The following is a 21,206-nucleotide window of genomic DNA, read 5'->3' as shown; positions in this document are numbered from 1 at the left end:
TGGGTAAACCAGCAATAAAAGCCAGCTGCGAGGAGCAAAATCTTATAAAGGTAGAAGAGGTGGGAGAAGAGGCTCAAGCCCTTTGCAGGTGGCAACCTTGTGTGGGCAGTGAGTAACCAGGCAATTAAGTCAGTGACTTAACAGGCTTTTTCCACATTTTAATTGTGGAGCAGGGGTGTCTGTGGCTCAGGGCAAGCAAACCACAAAGCCGACTAAGCACCAGGCACAGGGAACCTGAATTTGCGCAGAAAACGGCGCAGGGAGACGGGCTGCACGGTGAGGAACGTATGCAGGCTGCTGTTTGCAAATGGAAATCAAATAGGTTGCCGTTACCAATAACGAAGTGTGAGGTTGGCGTGGTTTCTGTCTCTCAGATTTCAGCACGGTTTATTTTTATAGAGGCAGCTTCCTCGTGCAAAGTGTTGGCAAACAGGCTGCTGGCAGGGAGGCGGGGAGAGGGGAGTGGGGAGGACGGGGCTTCTTGGGGAGGGCACAGGAGCCTTTCCCACCTGCTGGGATGGAACAGCGAGTGGCGGAGATGGAGCTCCAGGGGAGAAAAGTGAAATTTCATAGAGACAAATGGCCAAACTATTAATCTTGTTGACGAGAGGAGTAAGGGAAGATGCAGGAGCAGAGGAAGGAGAAAGTAAAACAGTGCTGAGCAGGTATCAGGTGCTGAGATGACAAGGGTTAAAAATGACAAGCTGAAAGACAGAGCCATGCAAACAAAACAACAGGCTCTCAGTGGCATGAAGTCATACGAACGAGTAGCTACGGACACCCCTACCTAAATATATTCCCCTGTCCTCAAATTCTTAGAGCACGTCAAGCTTTGCCTCCACTCACCCTACCCTGCAAACAGCTGAGGATACAAAAGCTACACTGTCCCGCCTGCCTTAAAAGAAATCAACTTAAACATTACAACACCTCCACCCCAGCGTTGCGCTCCAATGCCAGGATCAACACGTAGAAGAGGTGCCCGCCCCCCTCCCACCGCTGCTCCCTGGCAGCTCAACACCTCGCAGCCGAAGCATGCTGCAGGCTTCCCTCCCTCCCGGCTCTGCGCGGACACGTGTGCTCCCAACCAAATGACCTCATCTGGACCGGATTGAGCCTTCCAAGTCAAAATAAATACAGCGTATTGGAACTGGCAGCGATTTTCAAAGGTTTAAGTTGGGTCCCTCTCAATTTTCACTCAGCACTTTATACATTTTGTCTGCTACAAAATGGAAGCATTTTATATTCCCAGCTCAGATACATATTTTATGAACCTTCAGAAAAGCTGCCTCCTATGCAGTTAATATTTTGGTTCCAAAGTTAACTGGTTAAAATGCATATTAATAGATCGGGCACGGAAAAAAAAAAAAAGAAGAAAAAAAAAGAAAAAAAGGCAGGTGAGAAATGCTGGGGGAAGAAAAATAGCAGCAATGTTTGGAATGGCTCTGCAGCCAAGACAGCAAACCTGGTCTTTTTAATGGGACCACCCAAGAGAGCAAGACCTTAAACTCTTACTCACGTGTGCTATGTTCACTGCAGTGTAATTCAAAGTCCAGAGGGGAGTTAGAAAAAGTAATAGTGGGGTTTAATAGTTTAATAAGGGCTTAGCTGATGAGAGAAAGTACTGGGTTCCCACCAAAGCTCATTCCCAAACTCGCCAGCAGAATATCATGTGATCTCAAGGCTGGTTCAATAAACACGGGAGCAGGGAAACGGTGCTGCTGGAACAAGCTGTCACTGCCTGGATTTGCCAGAAGTCAACCATTGTTCATCAGCTTCTCCTGAATATACCGATATGGGATTTTAGTGGAGGCGAGTAACACCATCTCCTCTAAATGCATTCCTGACTTCCAAACCAAGAACACCCCCAACAAACCCAAAAACCTCTTCTGAAGGCTACTTAACAGAATAGCATTTGAGCTTGCGGTATTTTCTCCAAAAAACAGCCTTCCTTATTTTAAAGTCATTAGTTAATTCAACACCAACCCTTTATGTGTTATGAATAGTTCAGTTGGGTTGGCTGAGTCAGGTCTAAGGTGCATTTCTAGACAATAGTTAAAAATATTGCCGCTGAAGAAAACTGTATTTATAATGCTGTAAGTGCCCAGATAAGACAAACCGAGAAATAATAAAGGAAAGAGAAGTTTAGAAAGCCACTTAAAATAGGAGAAGTGGTGGAGATACAAGAGATCACTCAATGATGGCAAAGCTGGGTTCGTAGATTACTGCCCTATTGCTTTCTCCAGTCTAGCTGAAACAATCCCATCAGCAAAAGCCTATCATTAGATTTAGCGATGGCATCTCCAAGGACAGAGCAATAGTCATGTGCAGGATTGGCTGTATCGGTATCCTTTCTCTCTGGGATTACACTGTTTGTATCTTAGCCTCTAGGAAAGAGGATGATTGATGTATAACACCAGAGGAAAGAGGAGGGAGACAAATGGGAAGGGGAGAAGACGGTAAAATCTGGTGCCCAACTAGAAACTTTTAAGCCCTAAACTTCCGTGGGGAAGTGATCCTACCCTGCAGCGCTGTTATTATTTTGCCACAGAATTGAAAAGAAGGACCTTTCCTGGTGTCACTGCAGGCCACAGAGGATAAATCCAAATGACAGGGCTTAAGTTATGAATATGGGAATTAGAGATGAGAAGTAAAGCAGCTTATAATGACTCTCCCATTTGCTCTTTGGAATACAAGCTTCAGTATTGATTTTGAAATGCCCTGTCTTCATCCTAGCAGCTTCTCGAAAATGAAGCTTGAGAGTTTCTTCGCCTTGCAGCCTCTTCAGCATGATTTGATAATGATAAAAAGAGAATATAAAAGCTTCTGCAGGCTGTTATTCATCAGGAATCATTCCCTTGTTTTCTAAGTACAACCACTGACCTCTAGGGAGGATGTTGAGAGATTTCGATTGACTTCCTTATAAAGGCAGCCGTGGTTCAACTCAGAGTCTCCGTTCCTGACACATTCACTGGACGGAGGTACAGATCGCTCAACAGCACATCAGTCAGTCAGTCATCTAAAGTCAAACCACAGCAGTGCCCTGCAAAGACCTACAACAGCACCAGGGAACACAGAGTTCATGGAAAGTGGCTAGCATCTCCTTGTCATCATGTTTACATGGATACTCAGGCAGCCTCAGGACACTTACCCAAGTCTTGGCCCATAACGCCTATAGACAACAAAGGTATTCCTATCCAAATGGAAACTTTTGCACCACGTCATCATCAAATCTTTTCCCATGCCTACAACGTGACAAGGTAAAAGACCAATCAGCCCAGAGTGTATTGAGAAGGACATAGGGTTGGGAAAGTTAATTTTATCATCCTTTCTGACCCCGGCTTCAGGGTAAGGTAATCACATTACCCACTCAGTTGCAAAACATTTTGAGCTCTTTTTAAAGGGATTGACATCAACTACCTAGATAGTTATTATGGGCATCTTTGGTGGGACAAAACACAGGGCCTCATCCCTCATAGCGTTTCCCTATTTGCTCAGTCTCAGTGCCGTGCAGGTAGAGTTTAACCCGTTCCAACAATGAAGTAACTACTCTGTCAAATAACTCACATCCTTGGAGAGATAAGACTAGGAGGGAAAACTAAGGCAAAATAACTTGGCTACGTTTGTAGAACAGATCAGCATTGGAGAGTGAGAGCCTATTTCCCAGCCTCCTACGCCAATACTCAGCTGCTAGACTGATCCTGCTGCCCTCCAAAGACAAACTTCATTATCTGAGGAAGGACAATGAGGCTTCCTATGGCTTTTAATTTTCCTCTCTGTATTTTTTCTCAACAAAAGAAAAGCCATTAATATTCGATCATTCCTGCATGTAAGATGCAGTTGCTCAAATGGTTTTGCACTTAACAGCCTTCAGTTGCAGACTAAATGGATGACACTTAAAATGTGCCCATGAGCCACAGCAGAATGATCCCATTACAGCACTGCCTTAGTAATGTTGTGTTAGTTAAGGTTATGTTGTCTGGTTTTGAGGGTTTGTAACCCATCTGTGAATATATTCTCCAGGCTGGAACCAGTTGCAGAGGGGATTTAGTCCTGCAGCGAATCATATGACTTTTTCTTTTTTTTTTTTTTTTCTACTTTAGATCAGATTTTTGTCTGGTTCTTTTTAAGATATGACATAAAAAAAGAATAAAACATCCCTCTGTCGGGATGTTAGTAGGAGCCATGCTATATTTCAAGCCAGTGTTAACCTACCTCAGGCAAAGCCTACACAACGCTAATATCCACGTACTCCCCAGTCTTTAACATGAAGGATATCCATTGCACTTTCATTGCTTTATAAAGAGACTGAATCACACATCTGGTCGTGTAGGAAACCTGTGGCAGACTGAGGGACTGAACCAGTATCTCTGAAGGGTGATCTGACTCCATAGACACTGAGCCACTTCTTCCATCTGCAATAAAGACTTTCAAACTATAGCTTGAATGATTTTTCTCCTGCACAAGGGGTTTTGTTTCTTCTACAAAGAGCACTTTGGTTACAGTTTTATTTGACAAAGCTTTCTGAGTGGTTTCCAGGAGATAATGTTTTAAAAACTGATTTTGACCTATGTAACGAAACTTTAAACCCAAGGTACGCATGTGTCTTTGTCTCTTGCCAAACCAGACTTGCATGCACAAACAAGAAACTCACAAAGTGGTATATAACAAAGAGTAAAAGAATATAAGTAACAAAAGATGGAGCAATGCAAAAAGATGGAGCAACGCAAAAATGTTTCTGTTAGCATGGTCAACCCAACAGCAGAACAGACTCTCATGAGAAAATCAGAAAAAGTCATCCCCTGAGCTGCTGTAAAATTCAACTGAATACATTTTCCATGAATACAACCAGTATCATGAGTGGATATTTGCTGAATGCAGAACAACCATATTGTGTATAATTCCAGACAGATGACCTGCTGAGATTGAGGAGCTGAATTTCATCTTGTCTTGACATTGACTATGGTACAATGAGAGTAAAAGGAGGGTGCGAACTGCCACCATTCTGCTTCGGTAGCATTTTGCACCCATGCCGAGATAGGCGTGAAGTGCTCTACAAAGTTGCAAGTACAACTCTCCAACCAATGAGTGGGTCCTTCTCTCCATCTGCCACCCTCTGCAAAGCCTTTGCACTTCCCTTGCACCTCACAGCTCTCGGCAGCTCTGAGCAGGCCATTCAGTTTGCATGAACCTCAGAGTAGGTGGGATCTGGATTCACGTGGCATCTGTCATCTAAAAGGCGGCTGACTGATACTGACCCTGCCATGGTGTCTTCGCACGTTGGCATCTGCTAAGCGGAAATGGGAACAAAACAGAGTGGGAAAGGCAGCAAATGCGGTCAGAGTGCCAGAGAGTGACAGGGAAAGATGGTCCTTTCTGTATCATAATCAAATGGGCAAGTCCAAATCTTCACCTATGCCTTTTCCTCATTCATCTGCATGTTGTCTCTGCCCTTGTTGAGTCTCCTCACAGCAGGTAAGGTGCTAACGCAGAGGGCATGGGACTGCTTAGAGCGGCTGAGCAGTGCAGCTTCTCTCTTCCAACTCTTTCCCTCTCTGCTCGTGTGGAGAGATCAGTGAAAACAATAAAATAGTTATTAATGCTCCCTGGGACTGCAGAGCCTAAAATGACATGAGACAGCATTTTCTTCGGCTGCTTTAGTTCTCTTTTAGCACGCTGCTGCGTGTTTGCCTTTGAGAAGTATAAATGACCCTTTCAAATTCAGGATTTGAGGCTGACGATGACAACTGATAACACTAATTTTTTCATGTGTGAAGCACTTTTCATTCAGAGGGCTCTCAAATTGCTTTTCAAAACCCTACAGCTCCCCTTCAGCCACCACCGAAATGAATCTACCTCCGAGGTGGAACAAAGGACCCATCAATGCAAGGTGACAGTACACAGCAATTTAGGGCAGGAAGGGAAGAATAATGTGTCCCAATGAAGGTGCAGGGTCAAGTCAAGTTGGCAGAATACATTTCCTGAATGAGAGCCTGGACAAAACGTCATCACCAGGACTGGCATGCTCCAACTCAGGAGGGAAAGTGTTGTGGGATCATCATTCACTAGAAAAGGTCAGAGCCCTAAGTTTTACATCTCAAACAGGGGCAGGGCATCGTGTTAAAGCACACATTCAGAACTGCCTCAAAAGGAAAAAAAAAACCCACAACAATTTGCTGACTGCCATTTCTGAAGCCTTTCCTGCAAAAAAGGGCACTATGAGGTTTTGGTCCCCCCCCTTCCTGCAGAAAGGAAAGGCTCTATTGAACTTCAGTCTACACTGTGCTACACTTTACAGGAAGCCCAACCCATTTTGAAATTAATATGAACAGTAAAAGGAGACCACAAGGTGGGAAACTCTTGAAGTGAGTACAAGACTATTCATAAAATGAGTGAGAAAAGGAAATAGGTGATTATAAAAGGTCATTAGAAATGTCAGTGTACCAATGGCATTGTATGAAGGGAGGTGTAACCCACTGCAACACAAACCTACTACAGCTGAACTTGCAAAGGACACTTATAACCTCAATCCCTTTTGTTCGGAGGCTTACATTTAGGAAGTTTCTTTCATAACATCTTCCCTCCAAAACTTCCATAAATCCAAAGAATGGGGACTTATCCACCCAACTTCCGTTTCACAACTGCTTCAATTCCACACAACAGATGAATGAAACCAAAAAAACTTTCCCAGCCACCAGGAACACAGATGCTTAGCACTGGATTCAGCAATAAGCAAAGCACAACTGCTGCATGAAGGTCCAGAGAAAAGGCAGCTGGTGAGTCACTCATTCAAACACCTCTCGTCCCCAATCAGATCCCATTGAGAGGAAGAGATTTCCAGCTTTTAAAAAGGTTTGCTGAGATTAAATTTTCTACAGCATTTTGGCTTACCAAGTGGAACTGTTTTCCCCATATAGCACCACCAGCAGCAAAAAAATTGTGGTGGGTGAATGGACAAACAATGGTGGTCCACCTTGCTGAGACCAAAACTCGTCACAGAGGGAAAAACACTCTGATCTGGCAGCAGGAATGAGATACAGAAGTATTACACAAGTGAGTCTTTTGCAAAGCAAAAGATTAGTTGGTGGGATGAGAGTAATGACAGAGTTAAAAAGTTTGCTTTTAATAGGTACCAGTGCCAAAAGCGATGTGTTTATCTGTGGTCCTATATGTAACAGTTCACTGAGATCTCAAAGGTCAGGATGATCTATGACAATTTCCATGTTCCTTGTATGATCACCTAGCCTGGTTCATTCAATGAACAAAGTATTTTTAAGGGTGCTTACTGCCCAGGCACCTCAGATATTTAACATCCTCTCTCTTTGTATTTCACTTCTTATTTTAGCTTTTCAGAACCCATGAGGAATCCAATGATTTTTCATGCAGACTCAAACACTGCCATGAACTTGGAGGAGGAGATGGTGGACACTCCCCCAGTTCTGTCTTCCTGCTTTCTTCCACCCATGTATTTCCAAGTTAGCCAATGTTTTCATTTATTTTTATTGCTCTTATTTCTTTTAGCGAAGAGAAAGATTAACCGTGGAGGTGTGATGCAGACTAGCTCAGATGGAGTGCGGGAGCCTTTGCACTCCCTCATTTCGTGCTTCAGTGCATTTCTTGCTGACAAGTGGAAGAACGCAAGGGAGAGTCAGCAAAGTTAAGGCAGATTCTCCGAAATCTGGTCTCAGCCCTCTGCTACACCCTCAACAGATATTGCAGCACTGGCTGCCAAAGGAACTTAGCTCCGACACAGTTCAGGCCAGGCCAGTTAGCTATTTAAAGAGGTGGGTTTATTTATATACTTTGTACCCTCCTTCTCTCCCCTCCAAAATTCCCCCCCTCTGTTTTTTAAGACGGGAAATTACCAGTAGCCCTGAGCACGTAAAATTTGACAGCGGTTTACCAGATAATTTGTATTGGGCCCTTTGTCTTTGCTGGTACTTTTATTCTTCAATAAATTCCTTCAACCATTAAACACTGTTACTCCCACAATAACTTTGGCAGAGATCAAAAGAGTGTGGCAGTTTTGCTCCAAGTTTCTACTGCTGCCCTCCAGGTATCGAAGAGATAGATGGAGAGAATAGACATTTGTCTTTCCTTTGCTCTCTTCTAAATGGTTTTGTCCTGGATTTCCATACAGTCAACGAAAACATTTTAAAAGGTTATTAAGGTGGATTTTGGGGGATGGAGGGATTGGGGAGATTGATTTCAATCCAGTACTTAAGTCATTGTGCTTTTGCTGAAATAATGATGACATCCGTTGACAGCACTGCCTCACCTTCTTAAAAAGAACCAGAACTGCTAGGAAAACCAGAATACTTCTGAATTAAACTACTCTCTTCTGTCAGCAGATCTGTGGTGACACAAGTGGTAAAGACATATATTTTGAGATATATAGAGCTAGACAGATAGATAGATCATAGAATCATAGAATGGTTTAGGTTGGAACGGACCTTGAAGATCATCTGGTTCCAACCCCCCTGCCACGGACAGGGACACCTCCCACCAGACCAGGTTGCCCAAGGCCACGTCCAGCCTGGCCTTGAACACCTCCAGGGATGGGGCCTCAACAACCTCTCTGGGCAACCCGTTCCAGTGCCTTACCACCCTTAAAGTGAAAAACTTCTTCCTAATGTTTAATCTGAACCTTCCATCTTCCAGTTTAAAGCCATTCCCCCTCGTTCTATCGCTACATGCCTGAGTAAAAAGTCCTTCCCCAGCTCTCCTGTAGGCCCCCTTTAGGTACTGGAAGGCCACAATAAGGTCTCCCCGGAGCCTTCTTTTCTCCAGGCTGAACAGCCCCAACAAGACAACAAGATAGATAGATAGATACAGGCCTGCAATCCCCAGTCCAGTGACCTGGAGAGGGAAGCTAGACATCTTGCAACTTTGTGCATGAGGTGAACAGTGCTGCACATCTCACCTCAACAGTGCAGTGTTTCTTCAAGGAATCCAGAAATCCTCAAAAATGTAGTTATTTTTGGGATATACTCAAGGACAACTGGAGTCCCAGAGAGCTAAGCCCATCTGCAGTCTCATCAGCTGTTGAAACCTGCTGCAACCCCTACATTAAACCTTAAAATCTTATCCGTGCAAAGACTGCATGTGCATTAGGTTATACCAGGATCTACCTAAGTTTGAAAAAGAAAATCAAGCGGACAAATAAAAAAGCATCTAAGAGATTATTTCATCCCCCAACACTGAATTCAACCTTTGGAAACAGGCAAACTCTTGGGAGGCTTCAGGGGAAAGGAGGACACTCAGATGAGGCTGAAGAAGCCCACAGGGGAAGCTGCCTACTTCATTTCTGGAACGTGGACCATGTGCGTCTATTTTTAATTTTGAACCAAGCTCCTGTGCCTCCTGCCAGAAGTCCTGAGCCCTGTGCTGGTGCAACGAGAGCGGTCGCCCAACCATCCCCTAATAGCTATTACTTCTTAATAAAGAGCAGCACTTAGGCAAGGGATGAGGTTACTGTCGGAGGGGTCATGATTAATAATGATTAATCTGATCCTTGCCAACATGAACTGGATCCACCATTCACTAAATAATTACACTGCCGTGTGGATACCATTTCCAGAGAAGGCATACATTTGTCGTATTAAAACCAAAAACAAACACAAGGAAGGAGAGGAGGATCTGGCTTCTCAGTAACACTTGAGCTTACACGAGCCACCAGAAAAGTTAAGCAAAGAGAAAAAAAGAAAAAAATCAAAGAGCAGTTAAACATTGATGAGCCGCCTACCTTTTGGGAGAAGCTATGGAAAACAAATAAAACTAAACCCTGAGAAGGCAGAGCTGTATGTGCGGAGAATATGGAGCAGCCTACTACTTCTGGTTCTCAACCTTATGCATACCTCTAATATGCACATTGTTTGTCCACCCACACATTTTTCCCCTGTTTTTAAATCACATTTTGCTTTCCTCAGAAAGTACATGAATGAAATCACTCCCTGGGAACCATCTTTCCTGCTTGATGTTGATATACTACTAAGCACAAGGAAACCCTAGTCCAGGATTGCCATTCTTATGCAACAACGCACCTCAAATAATAAGCAACGGTATAATAATTTATAGGGAGGCATAAATTACTGGGAAACTAATAACCACTCCGAAGAGCATATATGAACCTTACAATTACAGTAGGATGTTTGTGGTGCAGAGACCTGGTTCTGGGCCTTGGAGCATGGGTGAATTTCACTCCCACAAAGCACACAAACAACTGGCAAGGGTGCCAATGGCAGCCAAGGACACAGGGGTTTTGCTGCCAAGAGGTAGCCATATTTTGGGACTCCTGTCAGTCATCCTGCTTCAGCAACCCAAAGCTTCATCAAGACCATCCATGGAGGACGAGACTCTAGTTCTCCAGTGCACTCAGCTGTATTTGTTTACAGGTTTTCACAGTTTTGTGGGATTTATATTTCACTGCTTAGCCTTCCACCTCATCTCATAGGGTTTCACTTTGACTGGGAGGCCACACAACATAGACCACCAGTCCCCCTCCTGCTCTGCTGTAAATCCAACATGAACACCGAGTTCCTTGTGACTGTTGTGAAATCCCAGCCCCATGTGAGCTTGCTTGGACTTCTGCCCTCGACGGCAATGGGGCCAGGATTTACACACTGATGACTTGCACCATGGAAAATACCATGCAGATAGGTGATTTTGGTTGCCAGACTTAGGGAAGCAGATCTCACGTCAACAAGGTTAAGGTGCCTTCTCTTCTAGAGGCATACTGGAGAAATGCCAGCAAATGAAATCCTCAGCAATGGGGTCATGACTTAGTTCAGCTGGGGATTTTCACTGGTGGGTCAGTGAATCTAGGACTTTTTGCATGTTTCCAAATTGACTTGAAAGAATGAAAAAAAATAGAAACTTTGCAAAGCATCACCTTTCACAAAAAAGATAATCCAAAAAGTAGCTGGTTAGTCCCAAACCTTTAAATAGCTAATGATATAAAACCCACATACCTTTTTATGCACACATTCACGAAAATAAAAACTAAGTTGCTTTTTCACACAACTTTACAGAGGCATCACAGGAAAACACAAGCCAAGACCGAAAAAAAAAGACAGAAAAAGTCTCCAACAACAATAATGAAGGTAAATCTTTAAAATCTGAGACAGGGCTCGGGAGGAGGGGGTAAAGCTCTGCAAACAAAAATAAATCCAGTGCAGCGTTTTTCCCCTTCACAAAGTGAAACAAGCTGTTCCTAAAATAATGCTTCCTTGGTTTTCTGGCAATTAGTGTCCTGAAGGATTAGCCTACAATCGTCGGCAAGTGTTTGCCTTTCCCAGCCGATGTCACCATAGAAGTCTGTGTTTATCTACAAGGCCCAGGGGATAATTTATAAGCTGAGCTGAGGTCCCGCATTCACAGACAAATGTTCCACACTGCCACCCACCCTCCTGTACTAGTTTCCTCCCCATCCACCTCCTGTCCCCTGAAATACTGACAGGACTCTGCCTGCCAGGGGCACAAGGAATGGTCTTCACGGCATCCGGAGCAAACTCTTGCCCAATAGTTCATGCTGATCCATAACTGAGACAGTCAACATACCACTAGACATCAAAAATTAGATTTCAGAAAGTAACCAAATGCAAAGAATAATGTATCGCTGTTCTAGAAAACATTAAAGACAACTGAATTTCCCCCCCCCCCCCAAAAAAAAAACTATTGCCTATATCTATAACTAAAATACTGCCATCAATGAGTTTTAGGTCCAACACTCAGGGTTTGTTAGAGATGGTGTTTTGTAAGAGATGGCGTTTTGTAAAACCTCTCTGCAATCAAGATATTCCCATTTCATTTTTAATCTCTACTACAAGCGGTCTGACCTGGCTCTAGTCCTGTTGTAAATCAAGAGTGATTCAACCAGAATACATCAAATTACAAATGACTAAAATTGGTAAAAGTGTTTCATTTCTGAATTAATTTTCTCCTGGTGTGTTAGAACCTCAACATGAGAAAATTAAGCTTGTATTTGAGAGGAAGGGAAGCTATTCTTTGAAAAAAAGTAACATGAGTCCTTGTCTTGATGGTGAACAGATAGTATAGCTCATGACAATGTTTTCCATTTTGAAAATACTAATTAAAGAAAAAAAAAAAACACCACAACATCAATGAAAGACTCAATCCTACAAAGCATTTATAAGTTTGATCAATGTTCCTCACAACAGAGCCCACCATGGGGTAGGTGGATCCGTTCTCAGATATTCTCAGACATTGACAAAACAATGCTCAGAGGCATTGTTATTAATTAGGGTTGATGAACATGCATGTTGAAAATGAAAATCATTTTTCCTCCAGACAATTCATCTCTCTTCCCATAAGTAACTTATCAGGAGTTCCTGAAGCTTTGTGGACACTGTGTGAACCTGCTTCAGGTCTATACCTGGTCACGGGTTGTTCACAAGGTAAACTAGAGAGCAAAGTTATTTGATATTTGAGATCAACTGTTTCACTCTACCACATTTAACATTGGATGACCCAATATTTATGAAATGTTTCTGCTCAAATCAAATTTTATTTCATCTTTGGAACAATCAATCTCTGGATTCAAACTTCTCTTTAGCTACAAAACCAGAAGGTAATAATAGCTGACAATTTTGACAGGGGCAAACTCAGCTGATTTGAATAAGTGCAAAATAGTAGGAGGTAGGAAGAGACCACCAGCTGGCTGTCGCTCAGAACACAGTGCACCTCGCTTGCAATTACTGAGCCCTATAAGTGGTCCCACTGATGTCAGTTTGACCAATTTTAGAATAAGGTGCCATTCATTCCAAGAAATGAATATTGAAACCTGGCCATCAGTTTGTGAACACATGTTTACACGTCTGTCATGAGGAACCTCAGTAAAGAATGTTCTTGTGATGGTGTCACTTCAGAACAAAAGCATGCAGCGAATGGCATGTTTCTCTGTAACTATCACCCATCCAGGCAGCTACAGTATGAGACCGAATGTTTCATGCATTTAGCCAGCAAGGAAGTGCAATATTCTTTAAGAAAGGCATTGCCTGGAGTGTATTTTTATAAAGAAACAGAATTCATGAATAAATAAACCAGATGGGAATAAGTCAGTCTAGGGCATTAACAGCTCCTAGTGCAATGAATCCCTGATCTTGCTTGAGGGTTTTTCTACAAATAACAAACACAAGAACGTTAATGTTGTATCATTGTCAGCCATGCCAAGGACTCTGTTTGTGTTCAGAAACCCTGACATGCAACAGCACAGTTCAAATCAACCAGATGTTGACACATTCTTTTATTTCCACCAGTTGAAGTACATATTGACTGACCTGATCTGAGTCTTTCACTTGAGCATTTTTCCCTTTTCTGCAACCACAACTCATGAGTAGTTTTGCATCTCCAATGACTTTTCCCTACAAGAGATAAGGCAAGAAAAAACATCAGCACAATCTGAAACACCGAAGATCAAGAGGCTTGTCTTTATAACCAGAAGGGCATTAGGGAAGCCTATGGACTCATCCTGCGCTGCTGGGAGATATCCTTCCACAGAGGGATAGCTCCCAAGCTGCCAAGGAGAATTGCCCAAAGGCCAATATCACAGCATCAGGGATGTCACATAGATAGAGGCAGAAGGAAAGCAAGGTGTGTAGAAAAACACAGTGGGAATACAGGCAAGCCAAGCTGCAAAGGAACAGGTTATTTTAACCCAATGTTGTCACACACATACATGAACAAGAGCAAGTCTATCATGCTCAAACAGTACAATTACCAAACTGGAGTGACTTGAGATAAAGCTTATACACCAACATTTGTGTTCACCCTTACCAGGTTAGTGCTTGGTAAGTATTTGCTTCTAGTGTAGATAGATTTGGTGAAATAAAGTCTACTAGTGTGAGTTGCCCTTGTTAGGATAACGTGTCCATATAACCACTGGCAAGTCCTTGTCAGGATTTCAGCAGCCCACCCTCACCCAACACTGCTGGTGCAGACCCTGCTACGTCGATAACATACTGGGGCCGACAGAGATTTACCAAGAAACAGGCTACCCTCACCCTTCTTTTGCCTACAACCAACAGCTTGTGAAACAAGCTGACTTTTCTTTGACAACCCATCAGACTGACCGGGCGTGCTCTGAGCAGCAAGGTCCCTCGTGTAACATAGTTCTTTTCCGGGGATTGAGTTGCTTTGTTTCTTCACCAAAGCATTTTTGGAGCTTATCAGACCCGGACCTCTTGATAAATCACTATGGCAGAAAGGGGTTGGGATTCCAGGTTTGGTCAAAATGCTCAAACAGTAACACAGCCAATTGAGTCTCCACAAACCCATTGCGATTACTTGCTTTCCCATAGACACGCACACACAAAGATAACGCCTTTTTCCAGACTTTTGCTGTCTGCAGCTGAAAAATAAATACACTCAGCATCTGCTGGGCAACAGAGGGAGAATCTGCTCATCTGCAGCCACGGAAAGTCACGAGATTTCAGCTGGATGAATTTATATGGAAAAGGAGACCTCAACATTAAAGCAGTTAATGAGTTTAGCCAAGTGGAAGGGCTCTGCCCTAAATGATGAGGAAGGGAAAGGGCACGATTAAAAGGAATTGCAGCCATTGCTCAATGTCAGGGCACAGCAGAGAGATGACCCTTGGTGGCAGGAATTACAGACAGGCAGATAAACTTCTGGTTACCTCAGTCTAACCTGCAACCTGCCAGGTGTGGTGAGGTCTCTTACTTGGTGACCCCAGCATCTTACAAGTCCCAGCAAGGTCAGATAATGTGCAAAAATTATCTTTTCTCCTCTTTCAGAAAGAGATGCTGGGAAATAGAAAGACACTGAAAAGGCTGTACCTACACCTGATATGTAATGAAAACACTCAATGTTTGGCCTGCTGATTGCAACCTGTCAAACTTCGAGGTTTTCAGGGGAACTACTGCCAACTGGCATCCTCTGTCTGTGACTCTCATCTATCAAAGGTATGTTGCTCTTGCCCCATTGCTACAGTCCTTCAGCAATTAGCCTGTAATCACTTAAATTTGAAAAAAAAATCCCCAAAAGGAAGTGATTTAACTGAAATTTCAAGCAATTGTATTAAATTATTGTGTTAGAGATAGGAAACTGAGGCACAAGGAGAGACTCGTCTGTCTAACCAAAGGGGACTTTCTAGACACGCCACAGTATGTGGGACAAGATAGACATACAAAAGGACTTAAAGGAGACCTACGCATTTCCTAACAAGCAGCTGTGGGACAGCCAGGGTACCTTAGGGTGCCTATAGCAGCAACATACACTTGTGTTTAGGAAATGGGATCCATATGTGACTTCTGATGGTCAAGTTGTCCCAGTAACCACTGCAAAGTAATTATGCTGAAAAGAGATACTCCAGCCCTTTTTACACCACAAACCAAGGAAAAACTCCCATTTTTAGACCTTTCTCTGTCTTCTAGGATATACTGCTATATATCACCAGCTTTATTTAACAGAGAGAAACTGCAAGATGTTGCCCATAATCACCTGGAAAACCAAGAGCAAAGGGGGGGAATATGAACACAAAACAAGATAGCTTTTATTTTTTCCCTAACAGTACAAGAATGCGGAGGGTCTTCCGTTCTCTAAAAAAGCAAATGAGAGCAATGCACTGGATGAATAATCACATCTCCTTTTCCAACTGCAGAGGCACCTCTCCTAATGGGCATCACCTGAATTAGCTGCTACCTCCACCTTTTTTTAGGAAAGCCTATTATGAGCAGATGCTTAATTTGGGGATAGGTGTCTAACATTAGGCAACTCAGTCGAAAGGCAAAAAAAAAAAAAAAAGCATATGGACAACATTTGCAGCCAGTCGCAACTCCGTTCAAGAGCAGATGGAGGCCTTGTCATTCAGGGGTTTCCTCGAGTACACCAGGCAGTTCACTGGGGATAGGGAAAGGGGCTTCTGTTTGGATGCTTCTGTCTGGAACCAGATTAGAAGCAAGCATGCTTTTCCGCAGCGCACGCCTTGTGTTACATTAAACATGCATATGCAACTTCAGCTTTTATTCAGCGATCTGAAACAGAGCCCTCCAGGGTGCTAAGGGTCAGTGAGTTTTTGTTTGTTTATCTGTATGTTATTTTACAGTTTCTAGTGCCCAAGGAGTTTGTTAAGAAATTAAAACACCTCGCTGGGGCTATCCTGCTGTGGTGGTTGCCTCCTAATATATCCCTCCCTCCTTCATCCAGCAGTGCCTGATGTTTGCAGGGGAGGGAGAGGAGAACACAGCAAAGAGAAGTGCATTATCTCACCAGGTACTATAGGCATTCAGTCTTAATTTATGGACCATCATTTCCATGTTTTGTGGCCTTTTAATAACAGGATTGTGGAGGAGCACAGTGATCTTGAAAGCTCACAGGTGTATTGCTACTTAATGATCTTGTGCTGCCTGGTCTGGTGGCGATGCTTTGGTTTAGAAGCAGGTAGGCACAAGGATTTCCAACGGCCTTCTGCTGCCTCCCACCCATTGTCAGACGTCCCCCTTCTCAAGGTAAAGAGCTAGAAGGCTCCTTAGTGAGCACTGAAGGGACATAGGTCCCGTTATCCCACCTCTTACAATGAGTCCTACTGGCCTCACCCTCCTCCTTGCACCATGGCCTCCAGCAGCTGGCCAAAGTTTGCAGAAAAAGAAGAAAAATAATTAGTAACAGGCTTAATTATCTCAGCTGCATGGGTGGCAGGAGCTGATCAGTCACCAGTTTTAACAGCCTGTGGTCGAGAAACACCAAACTGCGTCACCCAGAAGTCAAATGAGGGCCGGTCACAACTCACTTCATGCCAGCGGCTCTGGAGGGAGGCGCGGGGGCACACACAAGTTGCTGCCACCGGAGCAGCCCTGGAGGCTACGGTGAGCTCCGATGCTGCCACATTGCTCAGAGAGGTCCTGCGTGGAGCTGCCAGTCCCGTTTAAAGGAGTCAGACGGGATGCACATGGCACCAGCGGGCCTCCGTGGAGCTGCCAGGCTCCGTGCTCCAGAGGAGCTGGCTGGGATTAACTGGAGGATCCCGCCTTCCTCCCCCTCTCCCAAGTCTGTGGCTGGAAAGATGAGTTTGAGGGATGGTCTTGGCTTAGCAGCACCATGCCATACACCTTGTAGCCACTGGCAGGTCCAGCTGGGCTCTGACTTGCTCGGTTCCCATCAGCCTTCCTCGGTTTCGAGCAACGGCCATCGAAAATACCGGCAGTAGCCTCACTCCCAAGGAGCTGGCACAACCTATCTCCACGTGGTCCCTGGAAAGTCTCACTGGCCAAACCTGGCCCTGGCTTTCAGCTGTCCACACTCTCTCCATCTCTCCTGCCTTGCAGTACCCTAAAAATATCCCCCACCAACAGATGAAAATGTGAGGTGCAGAAAGGATAACTGAGCCTTGGCCCATGGCAACCTGGGGAAGAGCACAGCTTCCAGCATGGTCTTTCCAAGGCTTTTATCAACATTTCAGCTGCTGGAGCAGTCCCGCTCCTCACAGAGAAGTACTTTTCTGAAAGAGCTTTCTGAAGCTGAGACGAGTGGCGCTTCACAGCCTCTTCCCTTTTCTTCCTCTCATGTCTTACGTCACAAAAATAGCCCTCCAGCATGATACCCACATAAATGCAGCCCTTGTGCCTGCTCAGGAATGACAGGCGTGTAGGGAGGTGATGCCATCCTTCTCTGACTCCTTCTCCATCCACCCAAGTATCCCAACATTTCCAGGACCGGGGAGCACACTTACAGCTATCTCCCCTGACATCCTGCACCAGGCAGGCTGTGCAATTCAGTCTGCTCTCCTGCCACGGAGCTTAATGCCCATTTTTAAATTAATATCATTACTGTTTTTCACTATGTTGGGCTACTTAGTAACAAGCCAAGAGGAACACGGTGTATTCATTATTTATTTTTTTCCCCTAGGGCCATAGTTCATTCTTTAACTAAGACGAAAACATGTATAGCACTGCAACAGTGAACCCTAAAGAAAATATCCCCACGGGTGTATAAATGACATTGAGAAGCACATATTCAGCATTTATGTTTTTTAGGCTGTTCTGTCAGGGCGATCCACACTTCTTAAAGAACTGGTGTCCCAGTGCCTACAGTGGTAGAGCGGGAGAGGAGAAGGGGGGAAATGAAGGAAAACGAGAACTGAATCCAAGGTGGAGGCAAGCGGCAGTACAACAGACAGCTGGTGTTTGGGTGGTGGTAAATCACCCTGAAATGAGCCTCTTCCCTCAGCTCAATGAGGCCTAAACAACAAAGGAAGGCACAGCTTGCAGCCGGACAGCCTGCTAGCCAACCACAGACACACATGACAGCTTCATTCAGGAGCCCGGAGTCAATACAAAAGCTTCGAAATCAATCCGACATCCTGCGACCTCAAACAATGCGCCAAATCTTCTCAGAATTGGAGCCCCAAATGAGGGGGAGCAGCATTCAAGGGAGATCAAACCGCAGGGCTGGCATTGAAAGGGACTAAAAAGGAGAAGAATGTTCCCAGTTTATTAATGGTGAGGTCTGGCCGGCTGCATCCCAGCCGCCATAGGTTACGTTCATTAAAGGGCAGCGCTTTGCACGTATTATGCAGAGCGCCCGGAGAGTATGTGTGCGTGCGTGTGTGCGCGAGCGTGCCCCTCACTTGCTAGAGATCAGGATGTGCCTTTCTGCTTAGCACTGTTGTCTCCGTCAGAAATTCCTCCTGTGTGAACCGCAAACGGGGTTTTTTCCCACTTGAGCGACTGTATGGGCACAGACGCACGCACGCCCTCGCACACATGCACACTCTCTCTCATCCCCGAGCCTGAAAAGCATAAAAGAACTCAGACAGACTCTTTCCAAGGAAAAAAAAAAAAAAATAAAGCCCAGCATTTCACATCCCCTTCCCTCCTGGCCATACTTTCAGCTCACACACATACAAAATCTATGACAAAAGGCTGAAGCATTATGCCATTGCCTCTGATGGAGTTGATTGCTCCATAAACCCTTGCCTGCTCCTACATGCCATGAAGGACCTGGTCCCACAGCACAACAAAGAGGAGAAACATAAAAAGAAGTGCTTGGGTCCCAGGAGTTGCCCCCTCCGGGTAGGATTGCCCCCTCTGGGGTAGTTTCACCTGCAGCATCTGTCGTGTAGCACCACACACAAATGACACCCTTCCCCCTACAGCCACAAAAAGGCCAAGAAAATCCTTTTTACCAGCTTTCCTTTGAAGGCAGGTGGAGAAGTAGAATATAGACACACACACAAGAAAAGATAAATACCATTTGCAAAAGTACCGTTTGAATTTGCGTGTCCTAATTATCTTCTTTTCAGCTGCAACATGTTTGAAAGAGTCAGACCTTGAAAGTTTTCTCCTCCTCAGCTGCAGCTCCTGTAGCGCTCGCTACAGGAGGTCAGACTCAAAAAACGTTTCTTTTTTTGTGCTGAAATGGGACTAGATGAAGAGAAAGGTCTGAATTTTTCAATTTTGATGCACGTTTCCCATGCATTTTCACTGAAGACATGTCAAAGTCCAACCACCTTTGCTTTTAAAGTGTCACAGTGATCTTATGTTCAGAACAGATATGGCTGTGGGAGCTAGTAATCTCCCTCAAAATCGGAGAAACTTAGGTGCACAGAAACTAAAATAATAAGTGTTCCTTAGGACGCATCAATTCCAACACATTTTATTCTCAAAATTTGGGGAAATTAGCATTAAGGCTCCACAAAAAAAAAAACCTTTATGCTTTACTTACCCTTTATTTCACTAGTCTACACTATTATTGCCACAACCCTGCAGTCCTTAGACACCATGTGCACGATCACTATCTCCTCCTCTGACTAGACAGCTCCATTTTTACCTTGTGATAATGTTATACAGATGCCAGAGCAAAGACAAGTATAGCAGATTCAACAAGATTTTGCCCAGCACAAGGTAGGATAAAAGATCAACTCTACATGCAAGACAAGATGAGGCGATATTCGAACCCCAGGCAAGAAGACCTGAGAAGTTCCCTCCTGGTTTACCAACAATAAGACAAAAAGCTTCTCAATTAGCATTCATAGAAAGAGGAAAACTGCAGCCAGGCTGGGCGAGTGCCCAAAGATGTGGTAGTAGAGTGGTAGGAAACGATGGAGGGCTGAGACAATTCCTAGCACTGCAGATGAAGCAGAGTCTGCAGGAATCAGATGGAGAAAGATTCAAGGTTAAGTTTGTTGGGAGGATAATAAGGTTGAAATCTTTCATTTTAAAATATGTTTTTCTTTGCACTGAAATAACACTTTTTGTTCCGAGTATCCAGCAAGTCCAAATGTATGTTTTTCAAATTCAGGAAAATTGAGCTCTCATTTGGATGAGCTGTCTCTTTTTTTTTTTTTTTTTTTTTCTTGTTTGCTTGCTTGCTTTAAACTCTGCTATTTAAATAATTTAACAATCTATCTTAAATATTTCACCAATAAATCACAGGCTTGTGTTTCTATTTCATGTTAAAACTAATCAGTGGAGGAATGCCTGAGCTGGAAGTTAAAATTCTGCTCCACCAAGCCAGCGATGCATAATCATTTCTCTGCAGATTCTCTGGTGAATAAAAACTTCTCTGCAGAATTAATGTCATATAAAAAGTTCTTTGTGCAGGCGTAGAGCGCAAGTGCAGTCCAGGATCGTCTGCATCCTGCCAACAGGGCTTGAGATTTCCAGAACTAATTGGTTTGTAGAGTTTTCCCACCCTGCCAAGCGCAAGCATGGGGCTCACAGCTGAATCCCATCCATGGGCACATCGAGACGGAGTCCCACTCCACCAGTCAGGATGCTGATAATATTCATAGAGCTTGAATTGTCCACACGTGTGATGATTGTATTAGGATTCCATGCTTGTTCCCATCAAAGAGGAGCAAATAGAAAAAAAAAATAAAAATCAGAGGCTGATGGCCAAAATGAGAGATTTTTTAAAATGCCTTGGGGGTGACGGAGATGAGAGCCTATAACAAGGAACCCCAAATCTCATTAAGCATCAATGGGAATAAAACTTCTCAAGTTCCTAAATGGTGTAGGCATTTTTAACTACATTTCAATTAAGTTCTGATGCAAAATCAACACATTTATAAAAACTAAGAAAAGTACACCTACCTCTCCTCATTGTCTCCCCAAAGTCCCAGTTCACCAAAATGAAGCCAGGAAGCCTCACATATTGCATACTTTAATGCAATTAACTCTAATTTTGTTCCTAAATCATTGAGACATATTCAAGGCAAGACCCACTTTGGT

At 43.9% G+C, this 21,206-nt stretch overlaps 1 protein-coding gene across 1 annotated transcript in view; it reads right to left on the bottom strand.

Moving 5' to 3' along the window:
• The window catches only part of SETBP1 (SET binding protein 1), a 268,615-nt gene that overhangs the window by 202,601 nt on the left and 44,808 nt on the right, over window positions 1-21,206 (bottom strand). Inside the window, exon 3 of the mRNA XM_082497456.1 lies at window positions 13,296-13,379. Within this exon, the coding sequence (XP_082353582.1) occupies window positions 13,296-13,379 (84 nt within the window). The remainder of the gene's footprint in view (window positions 1-13,295; window positions 13,380-21,206) is intronic.

The sequence above is a fragment of the Vanellus vanellus genome (genome assembly GCF_965231255.1).
Source record: "Vanellus vanellus genome assembly, chromosome: Z".
Taxonomy (NCBI): domain Eukaryota; kingdom Metazoa; phylum Chordata; class Aves; order Charadriiformes; family Charadriidae; genus Vanellus; species Vanellus vanellus.
The sequence above is the reverse complement of the archived record's forward strand: the minus strand, read 5'-3'. Positions and strand labels throughout refer to the sequence as shown.